The following is a 25,047-nucleotide window of genomic DNA, read 5'->3' on the forward strand; positions in this document are numbered from 1 at the left end:
AAACAGCGCAATGCTTGAAGCACATGGAAGAGCTGCTGGCAGAACGCAGGAAGGTGCTGTGTAAACGAATGCATACGAGCCTGCTGCTGCCTACCATCGCTCAGTCAGACTGCTCTATAAAATATCAGATCATAGACTTAATTATAACATAAGACATAGAAATACGAGCCTTTGGTCATTAATATGGTCGAATCCGGAAACTATCATTTCGAAAACAAAACGTTTAACATTTCAGTGAATTACGGAACTGGAACGGGTGGCATCCATAAGTCTAAAAATTGCTGTTAACATTGAAGGTTGTGCAATGTATGTCATTATTACGTAAAATTCTGGCAAATTAGTTCGCAATGAGCCAGGCGGCCCAAACTGTTGCATATACCCTGACTGCGTGCAATGAACGCAAGAGAAATAACAATTTCACCTGGTTAATATTGCCTGCTAACTTTGATTTATTTTAGCTAAATATGCAGGTTTAAAAATCTACTTCTGTGTATTGATTTTAAGAAAATCCAACCATTGGTGTTTATGATTAGGTCCAGTCGTGCAACGATTGTGCTTTTTACGCAAATGCTCTTTTGTTAAATCATCCCCCTGCGTTGCATCGATTATATGAAACACAGATCACGCTAGATAAACGAGTAATATCAACAACCATGTGTAGTTAACTAGTGATTATGATTGATTGATTGTTTTTTATAAGATAAGTTTAATGCTAGCTAGCAACTTACCTTGGCTTCTTACTGCATTCGCGTAACAGGCAGGCTCCTTGTGGAGTGCAATGAGAGGCAGGTGGTTAAAGCGTTGGACTAGTTAACTGTAAGGTCGCAAGATTGAATCCCGGAGCTGACAAGGTAAAAATCTGTCGTTCTGCCACTGAACAGGCAGTTAACCCACTCTTCCTAGGCCGTCATTGAAAATAAGAATGTGTTGTTAACTGATTTGCCTAGTTAAATAAAAGTGTAAAAATATATATTTTTTTTTTTATCGGCCAAATCGGTGTCCAAAAATACAGCCATTTAGATTATTCGGTCAACCTCTACTTGATACACCTGTGGGCTATATTTTCTATATACAGAGTGAGTCCGTGTGAAAACATTTTGGTTGATATTGTTGTACGAAAATGTTTGCTATCCCATATTAAAGAATCTTTAACAGTTATTCAAATATTACCTAGCGGCTCCACTTAACAAATAAACTCTCCATGCAACGTAGCCCTGTGACACCTGAGAAAGGTATCCCTTCCAAAGAGTCCTGGGCTTGGGTATAAATATGTAACGTATGGAAGTGTATAGTGCCAGAGCTAAATGTATTAATTTGTTCGAGGTAGAGTATTCAGTATGAAAAGTTTGGGTATTCCACACAGGTGAAAAATAGCAAGATCAATGACCCCAGCCACCCAAGCCATAGACTGTTCACTCTGCTACCGCACAGAAAGCGGTACCAGAGCACAAAGTCTGGGACCAAAAGGTTCCTGAACAGTTTCTACCCCTAAGCCATGAGACTGCTGAACGGTTAATCAAATGGCTACCCGGACTATTTGCATTGACCCCGTTTTGCACTGACTATGCACACTCACTGGACTCTACCCACACACTCACACATCCTTACACAGACACTCCAACACATACACGCCGCTGCTACTCTGTTTATTATCTATCCTGATTGCCTAGTCACTTTACCCCTACCTACATGTTTCCTCAACTACCTCGTTCCCCTGCACATTGACTAAGTACTGGTACTCCTTGTATATAGCCACATTATTACTATCAATGTTGTTAATATTTAATTCCGCGTTGTTGGGAAAGGGCTCGTAAGTAAGCATTTCATGGTAAACGTCTGTTGTAAAACTGTTGTATTCGGCATGGTGCATGCAACAAATAAAGTAGTTTATAACCTAATGGTTAGGCTATAAAATCTTACTGGAGTCATTTGGGCTTAAAGTACGATGTAGGCTAGAAGACTCCCTGGGCTTCATCTGGAAACACAAAATTCTCACTTGCTGAAAGCAATGCGCAACTAACATTTCCAGCTGTGCCTCTTCAGAGCCAAATTCAATCAGTACTGTAGTGGGAAATCTGGAGGCGTCACCTAGCAACCTGTTGCAACACTTGGCACTGGTCAGGCTCTCACACTTTCCCACCTGAACTAGTGAGCTACTCCCTTCCACTGGGCATGCCTGCCAACAGCACATATGTCCATGCCAAAATATCTCAAGTCTACGGGCCAACTTTACGTTACTATGTCCACCTGCTCTTCCACATCATTGATTTCTTCAACGCTACTGATATAAGATGTACTACTAACTCTGTGCCTCAGACAGCCCTGGAAAAATAAAACAAAATATTAACAGCCACCCAGGGACACACCAGTATGGGATATCACACATCTGGAGCTGGAACCAGTATGGGATATCACACATCTGGAGCTGGAACAAGAAGCATCACAAAGTTCCTATATCAAGATCTCTTGAACACTATAAAAACACAGGCATTTTTTTACCTGTAGAACTGAGCTTGAACATACAGTATTAGAGACGATCACACAGTTATTTTATCAAGGTTTCTCAAATGCTATAAAACAGCTGAGTTTTTTTCTTTACCTGAAGAACTGGGCTGTTGTCAAAGTTGTAAGCACTGGGTCGGCCCTCGAGGGTGGAGAAGGCCACGTTTCCTCCGGTCAAGGGTGAGATGTCACTGAACTCGTCTGTGCAGAGGGCCTGCTGTTCGTCCTCTCCGGTGCGGATGAAGCCTCTGTTGAACTTCTGGTAGGTCTTCTCACAGGAACCACTGTAGTACTGGTAGGGCGTCCATGGTCCATCCTCACTTGTGCGCTTGTAGATGGCGAAGCTCTCTGGGCGGCTGGTGTGGAACTTGAGTCGCACGTAAGTGATGTCAAATGCCTTGCCTGAAGAACCAAAAAGAAACATGAGATAACTGATACCAAAAGCTAAATCAGTCACTAAAAGTCACAGTTTATAACAAGTCTTTTCCAGATGCATTGTTGGTTTAAGGCAAGACAAAGGAGGATTTCCGAAGGTCTCCAGTGTCCTCCAGTAATACTAGAGGGCCTTTTCAAAAACCTATTTGGCATGTCTGAGCAGGCTAGGAGTTGTCGGGGGATGAACACCAAAATATATCTGCTAAGAGCTTGGAGAAATGTTATGGGGAGACATTTGTTTAAAGAAATGGCAATATGGCTACAGGGGGTACAGTTTGCTTTAGCAAAGAAATTGCTCTCTAAACAGAGCTGCAAAAACAAACATACATACAGGAACTATTGTGGCATAAATATAGGTGAAGACATGTAGCTCACAGATAATATAAATTTCTCAATCTGTTAATTTCCTTCCGAGTAAGTGTTTATGCATGATGTTGCAGTCACCATGACAATGAACTTCCTTACTTGAGGGACCTCTTAGCCCAACAGGCTTTGTGGTTCAAGGTTTATCTGAAAGCAATATGTATTTTACTGCAGGGTGTGAGCTGGTTGTCGTGAACGCAATACATTACATTGCAATTAAAGTGAACTGTAAAAAATGCTATGTTCTGGAGTGCCTGCTTTGGCCCTGTGTGAGTCTCCTACTCAAACAGGACTGGTACAAATTTGACCTCAACTGGGCCGTGAGTCACTAAACTAGGTGTGGATTTCAACAGGTCTGCTTCAACACACAGAATTATTTTAGAATGAAATTAAAACCGTAATACAGTTATGTAGATTATTTGCGTTTAGATCCATTAGCTCATGTTCAATTTCTCCTTATAAATCTATCCAAGTAGAAAGAAGTTCAGCTGCACACTGAGAAAGATGCTAATTAAAACATGGGGGAAAAAATCTAAAATCAAAGTGCAACAGGCATAAATAACTTCAAGCTCAACCAATTCTGACCATTTACAACTAATTTATCTACTTTTTCCACTAGTCACTTCCATTACAATGCGCAGGCATGACACCAAAATAACTGAATGTGAAATTCTGTTAACAAGCACATCTTAAGAGGGTTGGAGCAGCAGGGAAATCATACTGGGAACAGACTATCATTGACATCTAATTTCTAAAACCTCCCCACATCCTCGCAAACAAGACAAACAGCATCTGTTGGCGCAGCAATGAAGTGGCACGCATAGGGGCAAACAACAAAGGGCCCCTCGTCAACCCAACAGAGGAGCCCACTCAGTGGAGACAAAGCCTCAACACTGAATACAGGTGGTCAGGCAGTCACTAGAGATTAGTAGTCTAGTTCACAGGCAAGGCTCGTCCTGAAGATAATGAGCGAAGGGCCATGAAAATACGCCCTTTGAATCTGTCATTTCAATAATGTAATAACCAACAATACTGAGCAGGAATAGCTGACAATTCAGTCTTTACAATTTGTTTTGTCTAATTGTAGTTAAATATTGCACGTCTTTAATGCAATTACAGTTATGTTAGAGCTGATGCACTTAAAATGTTGACTAAACACCATTTTCAGTTGTTAGAAACCCATTTATGTCTCAACTAATCCGAAGGAGACTTCGACAGGAGAGTAGCTTTATTTGAAATTCATGAATGGCATTGCTCCATGGATTTACCAAGTTTTCTGGCCCAGAGCTGTCTTGCATAAAACCAAGAGGAATTCCGTCTTTCCTTACAGAACAATCGGTGTATTGAGCAGCAAAATAATAGTACAGTCGGAGAACGCAAACAAAGGGCAGGCTGTGGGGACCCCTTGTGTTCCTCCACAAGAAAGTATTAAAGAAAAGGCTTAAAAAGACGCAAGATAAAGACGAAGATACAAGTCGGTTAACTATGGGGTCGTTTTTCCACATTAGCAACAGTGGGGGGGGGGGGGGGGGTCGGCTAGGGTGGAGAGTTGTCAGATTTACAATCTACAAAACTCCTTCCACATCAGCCACCATGACACATGATGAGCTTCGGAAGAGCTGTACTGTACACAAGAATTAGCCTGAAAGAAATCTCCAGAACTCTGATGCTGTAGCCTAATACTCAATTAACTGGTATTGGTTAACCCGGGCTTAAACCCTACCATTGTTAAGACACTAACCCCATGAAACACTTTTCAGGACACCCACCTTAGTAAGGCTTTACATTATAAGCCACTCTTGTGAGTTACAGCAGAGAACTAAAGGAGGGGACTTCAGCCATGTGTGCACCTGTCCACTCCTCAAACATGTTCTAGTTGAGTGAGGCTGTGACATGGTGGTGGTGATTGGGGGAGGGGAGGTTGAGAGGGAACTGGCTGGAATGTGCTTCCGCTCGGCAGAGTGACGCCAGCGAAGTGGAGGGCTGACGAGAACCAGAGAAAGACTTGAGGGAGAACACAGTTTGGGGAAATAGTCTGTTGGGAGGCAAATATTTATTGTTGAAATGTGAGAGAAAGCTTGTGACTGTTCCTAAAAGTGGATCGTCTGATCAGCAATTATCTTCAAAAGTTCTGCAGAAGAACAACAAATGAGGCATTGATTGAATCTGAGAATTCCTACCTGTCTTTAGTGGCTTACAATTGTTTAATGGCAAGAACTGAACAAGGACTTTTTAAAACATACTTTGAAGATTAAATGTAATATTCAGCGACTCGTGTATTTACAAGTAAATTCTGCGCATACAAATGCAGCTTATATAACATCTATTCCGACGATCAAAGATGCATTCGGCTGTTTTAGGAGTAAGCGCGAAATGCACATTTACATTCCCAAACATTCTGACAAGCCACACTGTGGTTTCCTAGGGTCTCTAACATGTCATTAGAACACGATGTGTGTCACCACAGCAAGCTTGGACATGCATTTCTAGTTCAATTTGATAGGCCTACCCGTTGAACACAAAACAAGAACCCAATGAAAAGACCAACGTTCTTCGAACAACAGATTCAGGACATTTATGTAGATAACTACCAAGGGGGATATTCCAGGGGGTGAGCAGGGGGTCTTTGAAAAGGTAGTAAATTCATATCATAAAGTCACTGTCAAAACGTTCAAATATCTTTGCCGAGCTCACGGCCAGTTAATCACATAGGCAATTTCTATGCTCAAAAGCAGTGAACGGTCGAAGAAGAAAATATTGCTTTTCCCAAAGACAATCTCATAAATCTATTTTAGCACAGAAAAGTCTCATAAATCTATTTTAGCACAGAAGAGTCTCAAATATATTTTAGCACAGTAGAGATCCTTCCTTGAGAACATTACAGTCAAGGGAGGAAGACTCCCACACCATTAATTCACAATCTAGCCTACGTGAGTGCCCAATCAGCCAACAGACAGAACTTTTTGTCCTTGGTCTTAGCAATTTATTACACAGAATTCATAATGTAAAGTATGCGGTTAAAGGCTAGTCATTTAAAAAGTAGCCATGATATGGTGGCTTCCCTTGAGACGAGGCACGTTATTTTCACGTCAAATTCCTTTGAACGTATTGTAGACATCCTTGGGTTAAATAAAAGGTGGTATGTTTTGCTGTTGGCTATTTGATGAAGGGTCTTTCAACACACCTTTGTTGTCTCAGAGGAAAGGTGGTGAAACAGATTATTAGTGATTGGGTTTGGGATAAGGTTTAACTGATATCCCACAAAGGGCGTCAACAAACAAAGCTGATGGCTTCAGGCTGAGTGTTTTAGCAACCAGAGCGAGGCTGTACGAGAAAATGGTACCTAAAGTCGGTGTGTCTTCCTGGGAGAAAAGGCTCAGTCCCACCAAATCTCTCAATCAATCTCTGCATACGCCGTTACCTCTCCAACTCCTCCCGGGGAGCAAATATGGAGATGGTGGTTTTCACCCTTTTGTCTGGCTGATAACTCTGATTATTCAAGCCCTCATCTTATGAAAGGCCTAATTATTCCATAAAATCATTAGAAAACCCCCCATTAGTTCAGCCAAATTAGTAGAAATAGCTGAGACATAAAATCTTAACAATGTACACGGAGCGAATCCTATTGACGAGGGGAAAATCTTTCTTTCCCTCTACATGCTAATTTTAAGGTGTGCTCTTATTTGCACCTTTTAGAGGATTTGCTGGGATGTTTTGCCTCTTGCTTGCATTCCTTCCATCCCCTTACACCCAGTAGAGCACAGCCCGGGGGTGAGCAGCAGGAAATATCTAGGTGGTGGGGGATTACGGGTTGTTGTGGGGTGTGGGTTAATTCCAGGGGAAGGCCTCGAGCCACAGCATGGTCCAATTAAATTTCCTCCCATGACCTCATTGCATTCTTTACATAGGAGATAAACAATGACCACTTTGACATTTAACATGTGGGCATGTCCACTTCACCCCCCCCACACACACAATTTTCTCCATCTGCTCAGGAGATATGTAGAACATCTGTTTAACGCAACACTCCCACGGGCTGAACCAATACACGAACAGACTTTGGGATAGGATACAGCAATGACCATAAACTCACTGCGATCAATTCACTTCAGGGCTTAATCCAATAGACCTCGCTGATAAGAGCGTCTGCTAAATGACTTAAATGTAATGTAATATGATCACAGGATCATAGGGCTAATTGTAGGGCTAATTGTAACCTATAGGGCTAATTCATTAATATCAAATATCCCTTGCTTGTGTGCTGACACAACAAGTAGCCTACGCCTCAAGTGTATACACAACCCCCCGTCAATGTAAGCATGAGCTGCATGAGAGATGACCGTGTGCTTCTGAATTCCACAGCAGAAAAGAAAAGGCCAAACAGCATTAGGGACATTTTCCTTTTCTCTAACAGGTGCCATGTTGGGTCAGAGTCTGACAAGTAAAACTTACCAGGATAAAAAGCGGAACAAATTGAACTTTTTATTTGGAAAGGATGGGGGAGGGAAACATTACAATTGAGGAATCTGAGGAATGTGCCCAAGTTCATCATCTGAAGAGCAGATAACACGTTACGAACTGCCTCAATGAAAACTGTCAGAAGGGTGAAAAGACCCCCCCCCCTCACGCGGCTGATCGCTAAAATAAACTGTTTCCTGCAGGTCCAGTGATTCATTGGGAGCCCCCTCCCTGTCAGAAAGAGGTGCTTTCCCAACATTTTAAGAAACATCACAATGATGCCAATAGGCTGACAGCTCTTTATTTCCACCAAACAGTGGAATCATTGCCACTGGTGATACAACTGTTGTACCTTGTACCTCAATTCAAATATTCTTGACAGTTGGAATCCCAAGGGACAACAGGTTTAACCATTTTGAAAATGACTGACAAACATGAATAGGTTGCCATGCTCACATCTTTCAAACACGGTCTGATGCAGAAGAAACCAGGTTGGCCTAAAGTAAGCCAGGGCTGTTTTGCGCGATCCCGTGAGCCGCATGGTGTGGGGGCACTGAGGTAAAACTGGAGACTGCATCCAAGATGACCGACCGTTATTTTGAACATAATCTACTCAGATTGGCATACGTCGATTCATGGACCGTCTATATCCGGGTTGCATCTGGTTTACACGGCCCAACCTCACATGGACACTAGCACTCTGCGCACACAGGGAGGAGCGACTACTTCATCACATCATCCAAAAACATGGCAGATATTGGATGAACAGAACATTAGGATCTTCAGCTATGAGTTTTAAAATAAAAATCAGCCTCAGCGACAATTACTTAAATAATTAAAATGGATGTTTTGTGCACGCAGGTGATGACTAAAGTGTCTAATTAGGAATTTTCAAATTCGAGTCCAGGCTCTGTCGCAGCCGGCCGCGACCGGGAAACCCACGGGGTGGAGCACAATTGGCCCAGCATCGTCCGGGTTAGGGGAGGGTTTGGCTGGCAGGGATGTATACTGTTTATATACTGTATTCTATTCTACTGTAGTTTAGTCAATGCCACGTCGACATTGCTCGTCCTAGTTTTTCTATATTTTACTTTTAGATGTGTGTATTGTTGTGAATTGTTAGACACTACTACCGCAATAACATCTGCTAAATATGTGTACGTGACCAATAAAATTTGATTTGGAATGGGTGTCAGTTAAACTGCAGTACCCAAGCAAGGCTGTAGGAGCAGTCAAAACTGCTTCTAGACCGGAACCCTGCCCCCTTGAGTGGGAGTGGTGTCCCGATTCAACTTTGAGTGAAGTGTAGTGCCTTTTCAGCACATTAATTGGCCCTCCAAACAAAGTGAATCAAGTTGCTGACTTGCTGGCAAGTGGTACCCAACATTCCAATAAAGCTCTGCGACCCATGACTGGGAAGTTGCTCAAAAAAATACTAGGAAGGAAGCAAATGTAAGTGAGTGATGTAGTGATGTCCATTCCGTAGGGTTATATAGCTCGCCTTACCACTAGTTGCTCCATTTAAGTTCCACTCCCCCACGAGGAACACTTGAAAACGAGGGGGAGGGACAATGGCCAGTATTGGGAATGAGCCTTGGCTGGTATTAGGAACATGTATTACAGTAAAACCTGTAATACTGTTGACAAACATTCATATTCTTGTAAATATCTAAGCACGTTTCAATGTGTTCCATACTCAAATGACTTGGGCTACATGTTTGCATTTCTAGTTACATTTGATAAGCCTACTTCTTAAAACAGCTCAATGAAAAACAATAGCCTAGTTCTAGCCTAAAATCAATTGAGTAGCAATCTTTAAGGACAAATCTAGGCCTATTTCTACTTAAAAGCAATTCTTCACATGATAGTGGAATGCTGTTCCTATCAATTCAATCTCCTCCCCTGCTTTAGCAGTAAACACAGCAGCCTGCAGGCACAGATTGGTGGTGAGGAGATTAAAATCGAAGCACATCCTCACACGACGGAGGTAGTCTAATCGTGGTGGACCATTGTTGAGAATACTGAACAACAGTGTAGTATCCCGGAGGGTGGGCTGATGGGAGGTTCTCTGAGGGAGCGTCCCAAATGGCACCCTATTCCCTAAATAGTGCACCCTATTCCCTATATAGTCCCTATGGCCCTGGTCAGAAGTAATGCACTATATCAGGAATAGGGTGCTATTTGGGACACCATGGGGTCTCCAATTAAGGAGGGCAGAGGAGGACAAGCAGGAAGTGACCAAGGGAGGGTGGGAGGTAATGATTGCTTTAAATGGATAAAGACACTGCCCCATCATTCATTCAGGACTTGGGGGGGGGGTCTCATCTCCTTAGTCACCAGTGTGAAAAGAAAACGACTAGTGGTGTTGGCAAGGCTGTGATTGTCCCACTCGCGACTGTCCCTTGACTAAGGAATAATGTGGGGTTGGTTACATCATGGGAAGATTGAGGTAATCCTCAAGTTTTGGTAATACATGGGGGTAGCAAGCAGACTCGTGTTTAACATAAAATATGTCCATCTGCCTTGATCAAACTAGATTAAAACCAGAAACAAAGTGCTGTAGGCATTTCTGTTACGTATTACCGAAAAAAACAGTTACAATAAAAAATGATTAACAAGTTTTATTTTGTCCACGATGTAGGCCTAGATCCATGGGGGTCACAAAACAGAGACTCTTTGGCTAAGCTTTAATTGCTCAGGCCACCTAAGATGAAGCCACCCAGCCAATAGGTGTTACAACACATGGATGACAGGAACAAACAAAAGTGTCCCCCTTTGCCCACCATGCCTAAATGAAATCGAGACAAAAGATCTCAAAAAGGACACAGCAGGGACAACTTGCTCACAGTGTTGCTACACCGCCCTCCCAGGCTTTTCTCTGAATACTGTAGTTGGGGACAAGTCCTCAAACAATTTCTGTGGCTTTATGAAAATCTACCATGGAATAGGCAATTTACAGAACAACAAATGTATCTAGACTCAGAACAACACATGTATTACATGGGTATAACTAATGCCTTAGGGAAAACGAAGGTTAACAAAAAAATGACTGATTGAGTATGAGTAATGTATCTCATTTTATAGCACCGCATTGAATTGGCCACCTACAGGGGTCTGATGAATACTCACTCACTGTCTGTAAATCTCTTTGGTTTGCTAACTTGCTAGCTATAGGTGACTATCTTGCAAGATCAAACCTCCTGGTTACAGCAGAGACAATCAATACCCTCCTGGATCAAGTGTGAGCAGCCTTTTGAGATAGTTGTGTAACTTTCTGAGCTGGGTTGTCTGTCTTTGCATTTAGTTTATGTTCGCTTGTTAGCATTTAGCTAGCATCCAATATGGGAATTCGCTAGTACTTTGTTGGCATTTGTTAGCATAAAGTCATAGTGCCCCTTTTGTGCACTGCCGGTAATACCGTATACCCCTGTATGGTACAGGAATAGTATGAAGGTATCTGGATACTGCCCAACCCTAGTTGTAATAATACTGTGAAAATTATAAATGCTCTTTTAGTGTAAGAGCTACTTGAAAAGTCCACCTGAAATTTCAGCCTGTTTTGGATGGAGATTTGGCCTTCCATGGTGACATCATCATTCAGTAAATTAGTCAATAGACCAATAACAAAGTTCCAAACCTCTCTACCAATAACAGCTTATTTTCAGTTTTCCCCTCCCCACCCAGACCACTCCCAGACAGTCCTAGCAAAATTATTGCTTGAGAAATTGCCCTTTGCTAAGAGGCTTTTGATCATTTTAATTGAAAACAATCACCCTAAAGTACTTAATTGTTACCCAGAAATTACATTTGCTACTGAGATTACAACAGCTGCATTGGACCTTAAAAAACCAGTTGACAGACATTTGAAAGACATCCATTTCTAAAAAAAGAAAGCCAAACCGGTAATAACGTCGGGCTTTTCTGCACCATATAACAACACACATGTTGGTGGTATGCAGTGAGACTGCCCGAGGATTTGTAAGTTACTATGTGGTTCATTTTGGCCCTCTTGAAACATTTGGATTGTCAAAGCTTAAAAACAAAAAACCTGCTTGTACTATGCAAGTGTAAAAATGTGTGTAAGTGGGAAAGGTTATGCTAGTGCTTTGTTTCCTTGTTCAAATTCCAATCACAATTGATAAGATTTTATCTTTAAACTGGGTAGGCGACATGGGAAGCTGAGCATAATGAATATTAAATAATTAAGAAGTATGCCAAAGTGTAAATGGAAAAACATTCAATACTTTTTTTTAAACAAACCAACTGATAAAAGGCACACCTGGCAGCAAAGTTGCACACCTCTGCAGTTCTCTTTAAGTTGCTCACGTAAGGGCAGACAGGGGGCAAGTGACACGTTTGTGATATTGATTTCCGCTTCTACTCTACAAGCAGAGAATTTACAGCAGTGTAGTAGTGTAGAGAATTAGGCTCATAAAATATTGAAATAAATTGTGGAGGATCTGATCTAGAGGATGACAGCAGTGGTAAGGGGTTCTGCTTCACTCCTCAACGGCATGTCTTCACTTGTATAGCGAGCCTCATAGTTAAAGATCAACTTGAAAAAGCACTTCAAAAACAAAAATGTATTCCAAAAGTGTGCCAGTCAGTGGTGTAGTGGAGAGTATATACAGGTGTACCCACTTATTTTTCAGTGGACATTGTTATACTCACTTCTTAATCCCAACTGATACGTATCATAGTGTAGTGGAGGTACACGCCGTATCAATTAATAGGGTTGATGGAACAGATCGGAATATTTAGCATGAAAATGTTGATAAACTATTTCTTCACATTTTAGGCGCAGCAATGTACCCATGGCAGTAGGCCATGGATGTTCCAAAATGCAATTTGCCGGAAAACACCATTCTAAAATGTGCACAGCACATGCGAGTGGTTTTACAGATTTAAAATATCTGTTATGAAGAGGGGGATTGAAAGAAACAACTATCATGGGCTGCTAATCTGATTAGGATAATGCCTTTGACTGCTAGACAATTAAAGAATGTTGAAAGAAAACCAATAGAATAGGAGAGCACACAATGAAGAAGTCTACATAAAATAATTGCCTCTACATTTCTGTGGTGGGATTTTGGCTATAGGCTACTTTGAAGCAAGATAAGACATGCCTCATAATATGAAGTAAAGCATCCAGGTTTCAAACAATTAAGGAACAGGAAAAATATAGTGATTCTAATGATAGGTCTAGCAGTAGTCTTCTGGTAGATGGAAAGGCTCTCAAAAACTCTCTCTATTAAACCCACCTATGTCGAAGTCAGTCAAAAGATAACAGTTTTACAGTATTTAAAACAGTTTTCCCAGACTCATGTTTTAACATGCATGTCAGACATGTAACAGCTGCATATACAGTTACTGAAGTCAGGCCAAACCTCATGTCCGGCCCTCCTCCGCAAATAGCATACTACACACTGCCTCTGGGTGGGAGTTGTAGCAGGAAATCCTCTCTGCTTTATACAGGCCTGTCGTTCCAGGCCTGCTGTTATCAATAAAACATTTACACCGATAAAGGTGTCAAACTACATCCACCTGGCCTAATATTAACCATACAAAAATATGGATTCAATCATTAACTGTATGGGGCTGTATGGGTTTTGTAGGCCTAAATTACTCAAAAAGGGAAGAATATATATATTTGAAAAGGGAGTCATGGAATGAATGTCCTTTGTTGGAATGGCTTGTTCTCCGATAGAAAAAGAAAACTGTCACACAGGGCTGGGCGGTATACTGTATTTAACGATATACCGATATTGATGCACAGACCAGTTTGAGTTTTTATCTTACCTTTTATAACGGTATTTGAATGTTTTGTTAAATGTGATACGCCGTGAGTAACGTCCATTTTTATAGTTTCCTACACTACTTGAGTCATCTCTATTAGGTCCCTCTCCATGCCTCTTAACACAGACCTAGCCCCGCCCCCTGTCACTCAAGTAGTGAGTTTTGTTGTTCCTTGACCCCTAGACACTTGCGTTCAGTCTGCATGGTCAATGCTGAACACGCAACAACATTGATGACAAAAATGCTGTTTTCATCCCAAACCATCTCAATTGGGTTGAGGTCAGGTGATTGTGGAGGCCATGTCATTTTAGGGCTGGACGGTATACCATATTTGACTATATACACACACACACACACACAGTATTTATGCGTGGACCACTTTGGGATTTTATTTTACCTCCTATAACGGCATTTGAATGTTTGGTTTGTTAAATTTAATACACAGTGTGTAATGTCAATTTTTATTGTTTACTCCGCTACTTAAGTCATCCCTCTCCGCTCTCTCTCCATGTCGCTTTCCACACAGACCTAGACCTACCCAGTCACTAAAGGAGCACATTTCAGGTTCCTTGACCACCAGACACTTTCGTTCAGTCTGCATGGTCAATGGAGCACAGGCAACAATGTTGATGACAACGATGTTTCCACTTTGATCTTAATATAAATCCACAAGCGTTCTATAATTACAATATTAGTTAGAGTGAGAAACAGACACCTCACAAGTCCTCAAATGGCAGCTTCATTAAACAGTACCCTGCAAAACACCAGTCTCAATGTCAACAGTGAAGAGGCGACTCCGGGATGCTGGCATATTCTAGGCAGAGTTGCAAAGAAAAAGCCATATCTCAGACTAGCCAATAAAACTAAAAGATTAAGACGAGCAAAAGCACACAGACACTGGATATAGGAACTCTGCCTAGAAGGCCAGAATTCCGGAGTCGCCTCTTGACTGTTGAAGTTGAGAGCGGTGTTTCGCGGGGTACTGTTTAATGAAGCTGTCAGTTGAGGACTTGTGAGGAGTCTGCTTCTTAAACTAGACACTTAATGTACTTTTCCCTTATTCTTAATGATTCTGATGAAAATATGCTGTCTTTATCAAACTGATGTTTTTGCATTGGGGGGGGGGTGTTCTCTCTCTCTCTCGATATTATGAAACCAGGGATGGGCATGAGTAACTTTGGGTTTCTCCAAAATGAACAACAAAGGTTGGAGGTCTTCTGTATTATCTCCCATCAACTATACAATTATCACATACAGCTTGAAAAAATGTCTTGAGCAAAGCAACTACAAAAGGGTACAAGTATTACGTTTCTAACTGGACTAGCTATGTATAAATCATTTCACATCTGACACCTGACCCATAATTATCCCTTTTCTCCCCTTTGCCGAGTGCCTTGAAAGAAGAATTCACATTTACCTTGCTTTTCCCCCCCAACCACAAGGGGATCATCACTCAGAACAGGCTAAAATTACCCTGCAAGAGTCTGCATGCCTGTGTAATACATCTCTTTCACAGACGCACACTGTCTATAATAATAGAAAATCCACTCCCTTAGGCATTTAATCATTTCCTGGGCACAGACAAAATCAAAATTTCTCAAACGACCTGGCCCCCCCATGCAGTTCGAGTGCACTTCCTATTTGACTTTTCGGAGGTCAGTGGGTTGGAAGAGAGTCTTAGGAATGGATTTCCGAATAGATTTAGATTTCAAAATTTACATGATATCCTTACCTTACCTTTCGTTGTGGCTGGCAACGTGACATTTACTCTTCAGCTCCTAACTTATCATTAAAAAAAACGCTACAAAAAACAGCCACAAAGCCAGTAAGGATATGACAATTATATATCTATATATTTAAAAAATAAATAATCTAAAACATATTACACTATTAAACAAGGCAATTGAGATAGGAATTAACTGAAATGAGTTATTCACACACACTATAGCTCCAGCCTTGGGTCAATAGGTGGAATTTTGTAATTACTGGATCTCTATGGCAAGACGCATCATTCACCCAAGTTTCGTCAAAATCGGTCAGTGCCGTTTGTGACTAACAAACACTACCGTTCAGTGTTGGGTTATTTAGAAATGTCTTTGTTTTTGAAAGAAAAGCACATTTTTTGCACATTAAAATAACATCAAATTGATCAGAAATACAATGTAGACATTGTTAATGTTGTAAATGACTATTGTTGCTGGAAACGGCAGATTTTTTAATGGAATATCTACATAGGCGTACAGAGGCCCAAAATCAGCAACCATCACTCCTGTGTTCCAATGACACATTGTGTTAGCTAATCCAAGTTAATAATTTTACAAGGCTAATTGATCATTAGAAAACCCTTTTGCAATTATGTTAGCACAGCTGAAAACTGTTGTTCTAATTAAAGCAGCAATAAAACTGGCCTTCTAGACTAGTTGAGTATATGGATCATCAGCTTTTGTGGGTTCGATTACAGGCTCAAAATGGCCAGAAACAGACGCCTCACAAGTCCTCAACTGGCAGCTTCATTAAATAGTAACTGCAAAACACCAGTCTCAACATCAATAGCGAAGAGGCGACTCCGGAATTCTGGCTTTCTAGGCAGAGTTCCTATATCCAGTGTCTGTGTTCTTTTTCCAGTCTTAATCTTTTAGTTTTATTGGCCAGTCTGAGATATGGCCTTTTCTTTGCAACTCTACCTAAAAAGGCCAGCATCCCGGAGGCGCCTCCTCACTGTTGACGTTGAGACTGGTGTTTTGCGGGTACTATTTAATGACGCTGGCATTTGAGGACTTATGCGTCTGTTTCTCAAACTAGACACTAATGTACTTGTCCTCTTGCTCAGTTGTACAGCGGGGCCTCCCACTCCTCTTTCTATTCTGGTTAGGGCCAGTTTGCGCTGTTCTGTGAAGGGAGAAGTACACAGCGTTGCACAAGATCTTCAGTTTCTTGCCAATTTCTTGCACGGAATAGCCTTCATTTCTCAGAACAAGAATAGACTGACGAGTTTCAGAAGAAATGTATTAGTTTCTGGCTATTTTGAGCCTGTAATCGAACCCACAAATGTTGATGCTCCATATACTCAACTAGTCTAAATAACGCCCGTTTTATTGCATCTTCAATCCGAAGAACAGTTTTCAGGTGTGCTAACAGTTTTAAATAATAAATTAGCCTTTTAAAATTATAAACTTGGATTAGCTAACACAATGTGCAATTGGAACACAGGAGTGATGGTTGCTGATAATGGGCCTCTGTACGCCTATGTAGATATTCAATTAAAAATAAACCGTTTCCAGCTACAATAGTCATTTACAACATGAAAAAGGTATACACTGTATTTCTGATCAAGTTGATGTATTTTTAAAAAATGGACAAAAAAAGTAGCTTTCCTTTCAAAAACATTGACATTTGTGTGACCCCAAACTGTGTGACCCCAAGTGACCCCAAACTTTTGAACGTTAGTGTACGAACGAACGGATGGAGACAGATCCACAGTCCCCTCCCAGATTTCATCATGGGGGAAAATAAGGCAACCAAACTAGAGGTCGACCGATTAAATCGGCACTTCTCTTGCGTTCTGTGCAACAGAGTCAGGGTATATGCAGCCGTTCGGGCCGCCTGGCTCGTTGCGAACTGTGTGAAGACTATTTCTTCCGAACAAAGACAGCCAACTTCGCCAAACGAGAGTTGATTTAACAAAAGCGCATTTGCGAAAAAAAGCACAATCGTTGCACGAATGTACCTTAACATAAACATCAATGCCTTTCTTAAAATCAATACACAGAAATATACATTTTTAAACTTGCATATTTAGTTAAAATAAATGTTAGCAGGCAATATTAAACTAGGGAACTTGTGTCACTTCTCTTGCGTTCATCAGGGTATATGCAACAGTTGGGCCGCCTGGCTCGTTGCGAACTAATTTGCCAGAATTTTACGTAATTATGACATAACATTGAAGGTTGTGCAATATAACAGCAATATTTAGACTTATGGATGCCAACCGTTAGATAAAATACAGAACGGATTTCCGGATTGGACCATATTAATGACCCAAGGCTCGTATTTCTGTGTGTTATTATATTATAATTAAGTCTATGATTTGATAGAGCAGTCTGAGCGGTGGTAGGCAACAGCAGGCTCGTAAGCATTCGTTCAAACAGCACTTTACTGCGTTTGCCAGCAGCTCTTTTATGACTTCAAGCCTATCAACTGCCGAGATTAGGCTGGCAATACTAAAGTACCTATTAGAACATCCAATAGTCAAAGGTATGTGAAATACAAATTATATAAAGAGAAATAGTCCTATAATAACTACAACCTAAAACTTTACCTGGGAATATTGAAGACTCACATTAAAAGGAGCAAGGAACTTAAACATTAGCTTTTTTACATGGCACATATTGCACTTTTACTTTCTTCTCCAACACTTTGTTTTTGCATTATTTAAACCAAATTGAACATGTTTCATTTTTTATTTGTGACTAAATTGATTTTATTGATGTAATATATTAGGCTAAAGTTTTTTTTAAAGTGTTAATTGCTCATTCAGTATTGTTGTAATTGTCATTATTACAAGTATATATATATACACACACACGCACACACACACACACACACACACACACACACACACACACACACACACACACACACACACACACACACACACACACACACACACACACACACACACACACACACTCAAAATCGGCTTTTTTTGGTCCTCCAATAATCGGTATTGGCGTTGAAAAATCATAATCGGTCGACCTCTAAACCAAACCATATTACACTTTTGAATAATGCAACGATTCACTAGCAGACAAAAAAAAAAGAAGTTTATTTTCTCATTCATAGCTACACCCATTCAATTTAGCTTGCAAGACAATAACACAGCTGGCTACTGCTAGCTAGTAACATTATGAAACATGTACGTTTATCCCACTCACATGAATATAAAAGTACAGTAAAGTTATCATAATGTCATTCATAGTATAGTACAGAGCTTGTTAAACAAAACAATGTCTGCATTCTCCTGAGCTACATCATAATAGCTAGCTACTAGTTAGCTGAATGCTGGCATTAGCTAACATTAGCTGAACCATAGGTAGATGGCTCTTCGGGCTACATTACAGGAAAATGTCTATTCAAAAAGTCAGCTTTTACAAAAACATTGCTCTGCTATAAACTATTTTTACTGTAGGAGCATCGGGCTCAACCACACAATTCAAAAGTACACTGCCCTGCTTGGAGGGGGGCAACTGATGGGAGAGTGTTGTGTGCTACATGAAAGTTTGTAAGTTTATATTACAGTATAAGGTCTAGCCGAGAGTATTTTATCTACATCTCTGGGCAAGCTCTTGTAGTGAGAATAAGCTCTAAACCAAGTTTGTCAAGTTTATTTATCACAGCCTTAGGTTATGGCAGGGCGGAAGTAGATAGAATGTGAACTGACATGGCTGTCTTTAGAAAAGGAGACAAGAGCACCGTCACTTAGCCAGGCCACCAACATATAGTATATCATATTGACAACTGCTGATCTGATTACACATAAGATTAGGCTTTATGTCAATGCCTGGAAACACTGGCACACCCAGTTGCTCTCTCTAGGACCAGGGTTGGTCAGTGACCACTGGTCTAGGATATATACATCAATATTGATGTTCTCTCAAATATTTATTTAAGCCACATGACATGTTTTGGATCCTGGGATAAAGATTTCACCCTTGCTGATCGGAATTGCGATCTACCAGCTTCAACGCCCGTTGCCAAAAATCTGAAGGCCCACCCCTGGAGATAACACACCTTAGGGATAGTAGCCAAGCAAAGGTTTAAAATAAATATTAATGTTGGCGCAAAGATGGCAATTTCATCCAGTAAGGCATCCCATCCCAGGTTCTTTTCAACAGACCTCCACCAAGAAAGAGGTACCGGTATGCTTGTTTAAAAACCCTGCAATATACAAAAAAAGGTTATCCAGCCACTAAACAGAAAATGTAAAGAGAACAGATCAAGATGTGATTCAAATTATAAAGACTAAAAGAGAAACAACTTCATTTCAGATACAAGACAAAAGTACTGTTCAAAGGCATCATCTCCCTGATCCAGGGTTTCCCAAACTCTTTGTCAGTCTGAGGTCACAAGAAGAAAACACGAAAAAATATTGCGTTAAACCAGTAGACCTGCATACTTTTCTACACGTTATCAAGTATATGATAGTTAACTAGTCATAAAATATTGTTTATAGAAGCTTTTAGAACTTTCAAAGCTAATGACTTAACAGCAAGCCTGTGCATGTTATATCAATACTGTTTTTCCTGAGAAATACATTTTGGGATTTGGTGCAAAACGATTCGACGCACTAACATCTGTTGAATAAACACATTAATTTCCGGTTTTAAATACAAATCTGCTGCTGATGGAGCTCATGAGCTAGGCCTCTCTGAGTTGGATCTGTCTGAGCTAGTTTGAATTTGTGAAGGTATGAACTCTAGCTATTAGATTTAAATGGCTGCAATAGCACAAAGTGAATAAAAGGATTGTACTCCAAGTACAACTGAGTGGGCCTTCTCATGCACTCACGGGATAAAAAAGATTGACAGTTAATTGCAGTGGCCTTTCCCATGCTAAATATGGTCTATGAACCAGAGTTTCTGTTCGGGAAAACATGGCGCATGACAACGTGACCAGGAAGATATTACATTTACCGGCCATTTGAGAGATTTACCGGACCCATTTGCATTGAGTGCGTAACTCATTAGGGAGTCCACCCACAGTGCTCAGAATGACAACAATCACATTTAGATTATGGTAATTAATCTTAACAGAATATGCAACTCCTGTAATGAAGCACCCAATAAAACGTTGTTTTCAAACATTTGCCAAAACACAATTTGTGGGAAAACACCATTCTAAACAGCACACCTGATGTGATAGGTTCCATACGTGACAGAGATTAAATTTTCACTTAGAAACTTAGAAAGAGGGGGAATCTAAAGATGGGTGGGTTGCTAATATTACTAGGATTGTGCCTTTGGCTTCAGGACAAAGAAGGTTGATATAGAAAACCTAAAAACATGAGAAATGGCAAATGAGGTAGTCTATATAAAATAATTGTTACCACGTTTCTAAGGTTGGATTTTTCCTAGGCTACTTTCAAGTAAAAATGTTCAGGTTTTAAAACAATTCAGTATACGTTTTCAAAATGCATACGGCCTTCAGCTCACATTGCAAATTGGTGGGTGGTGTGCTGATAGTCAACGGTAGGCAGGCTATGCACTTGAATGGCAGAAGGGAGATGCACTTCAATTACCAGTTGATTAAAAAAAAAGAGGCTTGTTTATTTTTTATTGTGGCCATCAATTTTTTTAAACACGCGATTGCATTTAGAATTGTTGCACAATGACTTTCATTCCAGCAGCAAGTGGAAGAGCTGCAGTAGCTGCGCCGTAGGCTGTGCGCGTGTGATAAATACGATACTTGACGACTAAACAAAATACACATGCGGCAATTTAATTCCACAAATTTTAGCAAATTAACCTATAGACCGATAAGCATGATGGTCAAATATATTTCCATCAACTGATATTTTCTTCAATGAATAAAACACTTTTCCCCAATGGGATTGTTTTTTGTCTCCTGTTCAATTTGGCTGACAAATATTTTATTTATCAGCATTTGATTTTAATCATTCAATTACCGACTAACGGAAACCCTGCTGTGAACAAATAAGTGGACAGCTTCTGAGAATAAAACAAGGCTAACCAGATAACAGTGCATGACACCCAATCACATTTCACAAATAAGCATTTGGTCATCTAATACTAATCAGAAGATGCCCAAAAAATATATTTAGATAACTCTGAAGTTGTTTTTGCTATTCCACATGTAAAAATGGTTTGGGGACTAATACAGTTGACAAACAATCAATCCATGATAATTGGTTGGGAGAGGCTAAAACAGAGGTCAGAGAAAAGCTCCCGCATTAGGTATTCAGTTGTTTGCCAAACAATGTTAGGCTTGAGGGCGTAGATCTTCCAAATCCTATCATTCTTGGGGTGCCATTCTCATAGATTTGTCAGGAGATGGTGCCAGTACTAAGTACACCGTTAAGATTTAAGGCTCCAGACTCAAAATACCTTGGCATGTAACAGGCAAATGACTTGGTATAAGGCAATGAAGAAGATAATTAAAAATAAATTTGACTGACCAATGTAAACTTTTTATATCACAAAATTTAGATCTGAAATCTTTTGGACATCAAAGCAAACATACTTGAGTCAGAAAAGGATACTCATACGATATATGATGAGATATACAAAACCTATCCAACTGACAACATTGGAACCAAGACCTAAAAATAACTGATATTGACACAAGATGGAGGGAGTGTTGGTACATAACTAACAAAAACACACACTTAATCCAGTATAACCTAATGTACAAAATATATTACACAAGAGACAAAATTAACAAATTCTACAGCTCAGCAGACAGAGTCATGTCTTAAGTGTAAATCAAAAAATGACTTAATAATGAATGCCTTCTGGGAGTGCTACAAAGCCAAATGTTATGGCGGAGTGAGCTAACTTTATATCAGAAGTTTTGCAATGTAAGTTCACTTTTAATCCATCTATCTACATATTTCAAGACATGGCATATGAGGGTGCGGTGGGATACCAAATGGGTTGGACCATTCCATCCTCGTCAATAATTTGGAACATTCAATGTTGTCTTTGTTAGCAACTCCATTGTATATTTGGCCTTGTGTTTTAGGTGACCGTCACCTCCCGGTGTCTGGTGGAAAGCAGACAACCAGGTTTTCCTCCTAAAAAAACTCCCTAGTCTCTGCCAAAGACAAGCATACCGATAACATGAAGCAGCCACCACCATACTTTAATATATGAAGAGTGGTTCTCAGTGATGTTGTGTTGGATTTGCACCAAACATAACACTTTGCATTTAAGACAAAAAATTAATTTATTTGCCACATTTTTTGCAGTATTACTTAACTGCCTTGTTGCAAACACAACGCATGTTTTGGAATATTTTATAAATTCAGCATGCGCAAAGGGGATATTCAGCATCAGTTTTTCTTCACATCTACTAATTCTTTGTGAGATACTGAAAAACCACCTTGGTCTTTGTTGTTGAATATGTACTTTAAATTCCCTACTTGATTTAAAGACCTTACAGATAATTGTGTGTGTGTGTGTGTGTGTGTGTGTGTGTGTGTGTGTGTGTGTGTGTGTGTGTGTGTGTGTGTGTGTGTGTGTGTGTGTGTGTGTGTGTGTGTGTGTGTGTGTGTGTGTGTGTGTGTGTGTGTGTGTGTGTGTGTGTGTGAGAGCGGTAGAGATGGCTTAGTCATTAAAAACTATGTTAACCACTTATTGAACACAGAATGAGTCCATGCAACTTATTATGTGATTTAATAAACAACTGTTTACTCCTGAACTTATTTTAGGCTTTCTATAACAAAGGGGTTGAATACTTCATGACTCAAGACATTTCATTAATGAGAACTTATTTTTTTAAAGAAATACAACAAACAAATCCACTTTGACATTTATGTGGTATTGTGTGAAAATAAATGGAATACATTTTAAATTCAGGCTGTAACAACAAAGTGTGAAAAGTAAAGGGATGTGAATACTTTGAGGGAACTGTACGAGTTGGTGTTTGCCTTCATCTTCATTAAGTCCCAGCCACGTCAGGCCTGTCTAGTTTAGTGGATCCATGTCTGTGAAATGTTAAGTTGTCTATTGTCTATGTAAAAAAAAAATATGAAAAATAGTACACAAACAAATTGGTGAGCAAAAATCAGTTACAACTTTGCAATGTAATTGTATAAATTGGTTCAATTACTTGCTCCAGGTAGTTCCTGTGTTGCCGGCAGCTGCATGCAAGGGTATTAGGCTTAATCCAGACGTTTAACCACTAAAGGTATAATAAACTGGCGCCATGTACTGGGAGTTTCAGACTTTGCTGTTATGCCTCATGATTAGAAACAAAAACAAAATGTTTTGAAGTTTTTAGAACATGTACAAAAGTTGGTTAATCATAACTTTCAGAGACACAAAATGTGTCAACGCAGACACGCGACATGTTCTGCCACTCATGTCTAACATTGTATAAGTATTTTGTCCTTACACCTAACGCTATTAGATAAGAATGTAAACGGAGCTCTTAATAATCCCTGCTGTACGGTTTAGAACAATGAGAGAGTACAGGATAATGAGCTTATTTGTTATGTTACCTAGGGTACCAATTAGTATCACTTTGGCTTTTTAGTTAGCAATGTCGCAAGCGAGTCGTTCCACCTCGAAAAGCACAAGAGGATCGACACCGACCATTTCAGATTGTTCTGAAATCGTTTCTGTTGTTGGAAACATAAGACTAGCATTCCTGCAACATTATTTTGTTGAAATACAATCTGATTTTCACCATCCTGATATTAATAATTTCTGACCACTAAACGGTGCTATTCCTGCTATCAGTAAAAGTGTTCATACATTGTTAACAACTTCAATGACTAATTTATCTGAACTGGGGAGAAAAAAAAAATCAGCACTAAATTCCCTGAGAATACATTACATAAGATGAAGAAACACTCCTAGCCACAGCTCCATACTTCTTGTCAAACAGACAACACTTGTTGTTGTGAAGGGACTGGCGTGGGGTGAAAGTGGATGGTTTTTAACCACTTCTTTGGATTCCTCATGTCTTACACATTGTCTGAAAAAAGTTTGGTCCAAATCAGATGTTAGGTACTATAATTATTGGATATTAAATTCATCCAATAAATTAAAATGCCCAATTGTTTTTTTTTTTTTACTTTTATTTTACTATGCAAGTCAGTTAAGAACAAATTCTTATTTTCAATGACTGCCTAGGAACAGTGGGTTAACTGCCTGTTCAGGGGCAGAACGACAGATTTATACCTTGTCAAGCTCGGTGATTCGAACTTGCAACCTTTCGATTACTAGTCCAACGCTCTAACCACTAGGCTACCCTGCAATCAATTAGGGTGCAATCAATTAGCCTAATATCTCAGAGACAACAAAATAATGTTTCCGGAATGTTTCTAACTACAGAAAACAACTTCAGCACAATCAGATGGTGGGTGTCATGGCTCACTGAAATGACATGGAATGACCCAAGTACAAGTTCTTGTTGGGGTAGTGGGGAAATTAAAAATCATGGGCCAGCGTCCTTATCTCTCATAAGGAGTGGAACATCCAGCCCTTCCTGAAGCACAGTGTGCAGAGGGAACTCAAACCAAAGCATTTGGCTGTTTCAGCGGAAACTCAGCCCTCTGCATTACAACAGAATAAAAATATTTTGAGAAGAAGGGTTATCTCCTATCCCGATGTCTACGTTGCCTAGCCTTGGAGGGGGGGGCAGCATGTGACAGTGCAGCAAGAGGTGGTGCTTTGATTTGGCAGTGCTTAGGACTGCCTCTAAACCTACCACTGGCTTTTTAATTAGCTCAGAGCAGCAAGAATGTTA

The 25,047-nt window shown here is 40.2% G+C and overlaps 1 protein-coding gene across 1 annotated transcript in view; it reads right to left on the minus strand.

Annotated features, from left to right (window-relative positions):
- Nucleotides 1–25,047, minus strand: part of LOC124009311 (laminin subunit gamma-1-like) — a 73,340-nt gene that overhangs the window by 31,028 nt on the left and 17,265 nt on the right. Inside the window, exon 2 of the mRNA XM_046320977.1 lies at nt 2,600–2,904. Coding sequence (XP_046176933.1) covers nt 2,600–2,904 — 305 coding nt within the window. The remainder of the gene's footprint in view (nt 1–2,599; nt 2,905–25,047) is intronic.

This window comes from Oncorhynchus gorbuscha, linkage group LG22, assembly GCF_021184085.1.
Source record: "Oncorhynchus gorbuscha isolate QuinsamMale2020 ecotype Even-year linkage group LG22, OgorEven_v1.0, whole genome shotgun sequence".
In the NCBI taxonomy this organism is placed as follows: domain Eukaryota; kingdom Metazoa; phylum Chordata; class Actinopteri; order Salmoniformes; family Salmonidae; genus Oncorhynchus; species Oncorhynchus gorbuscha.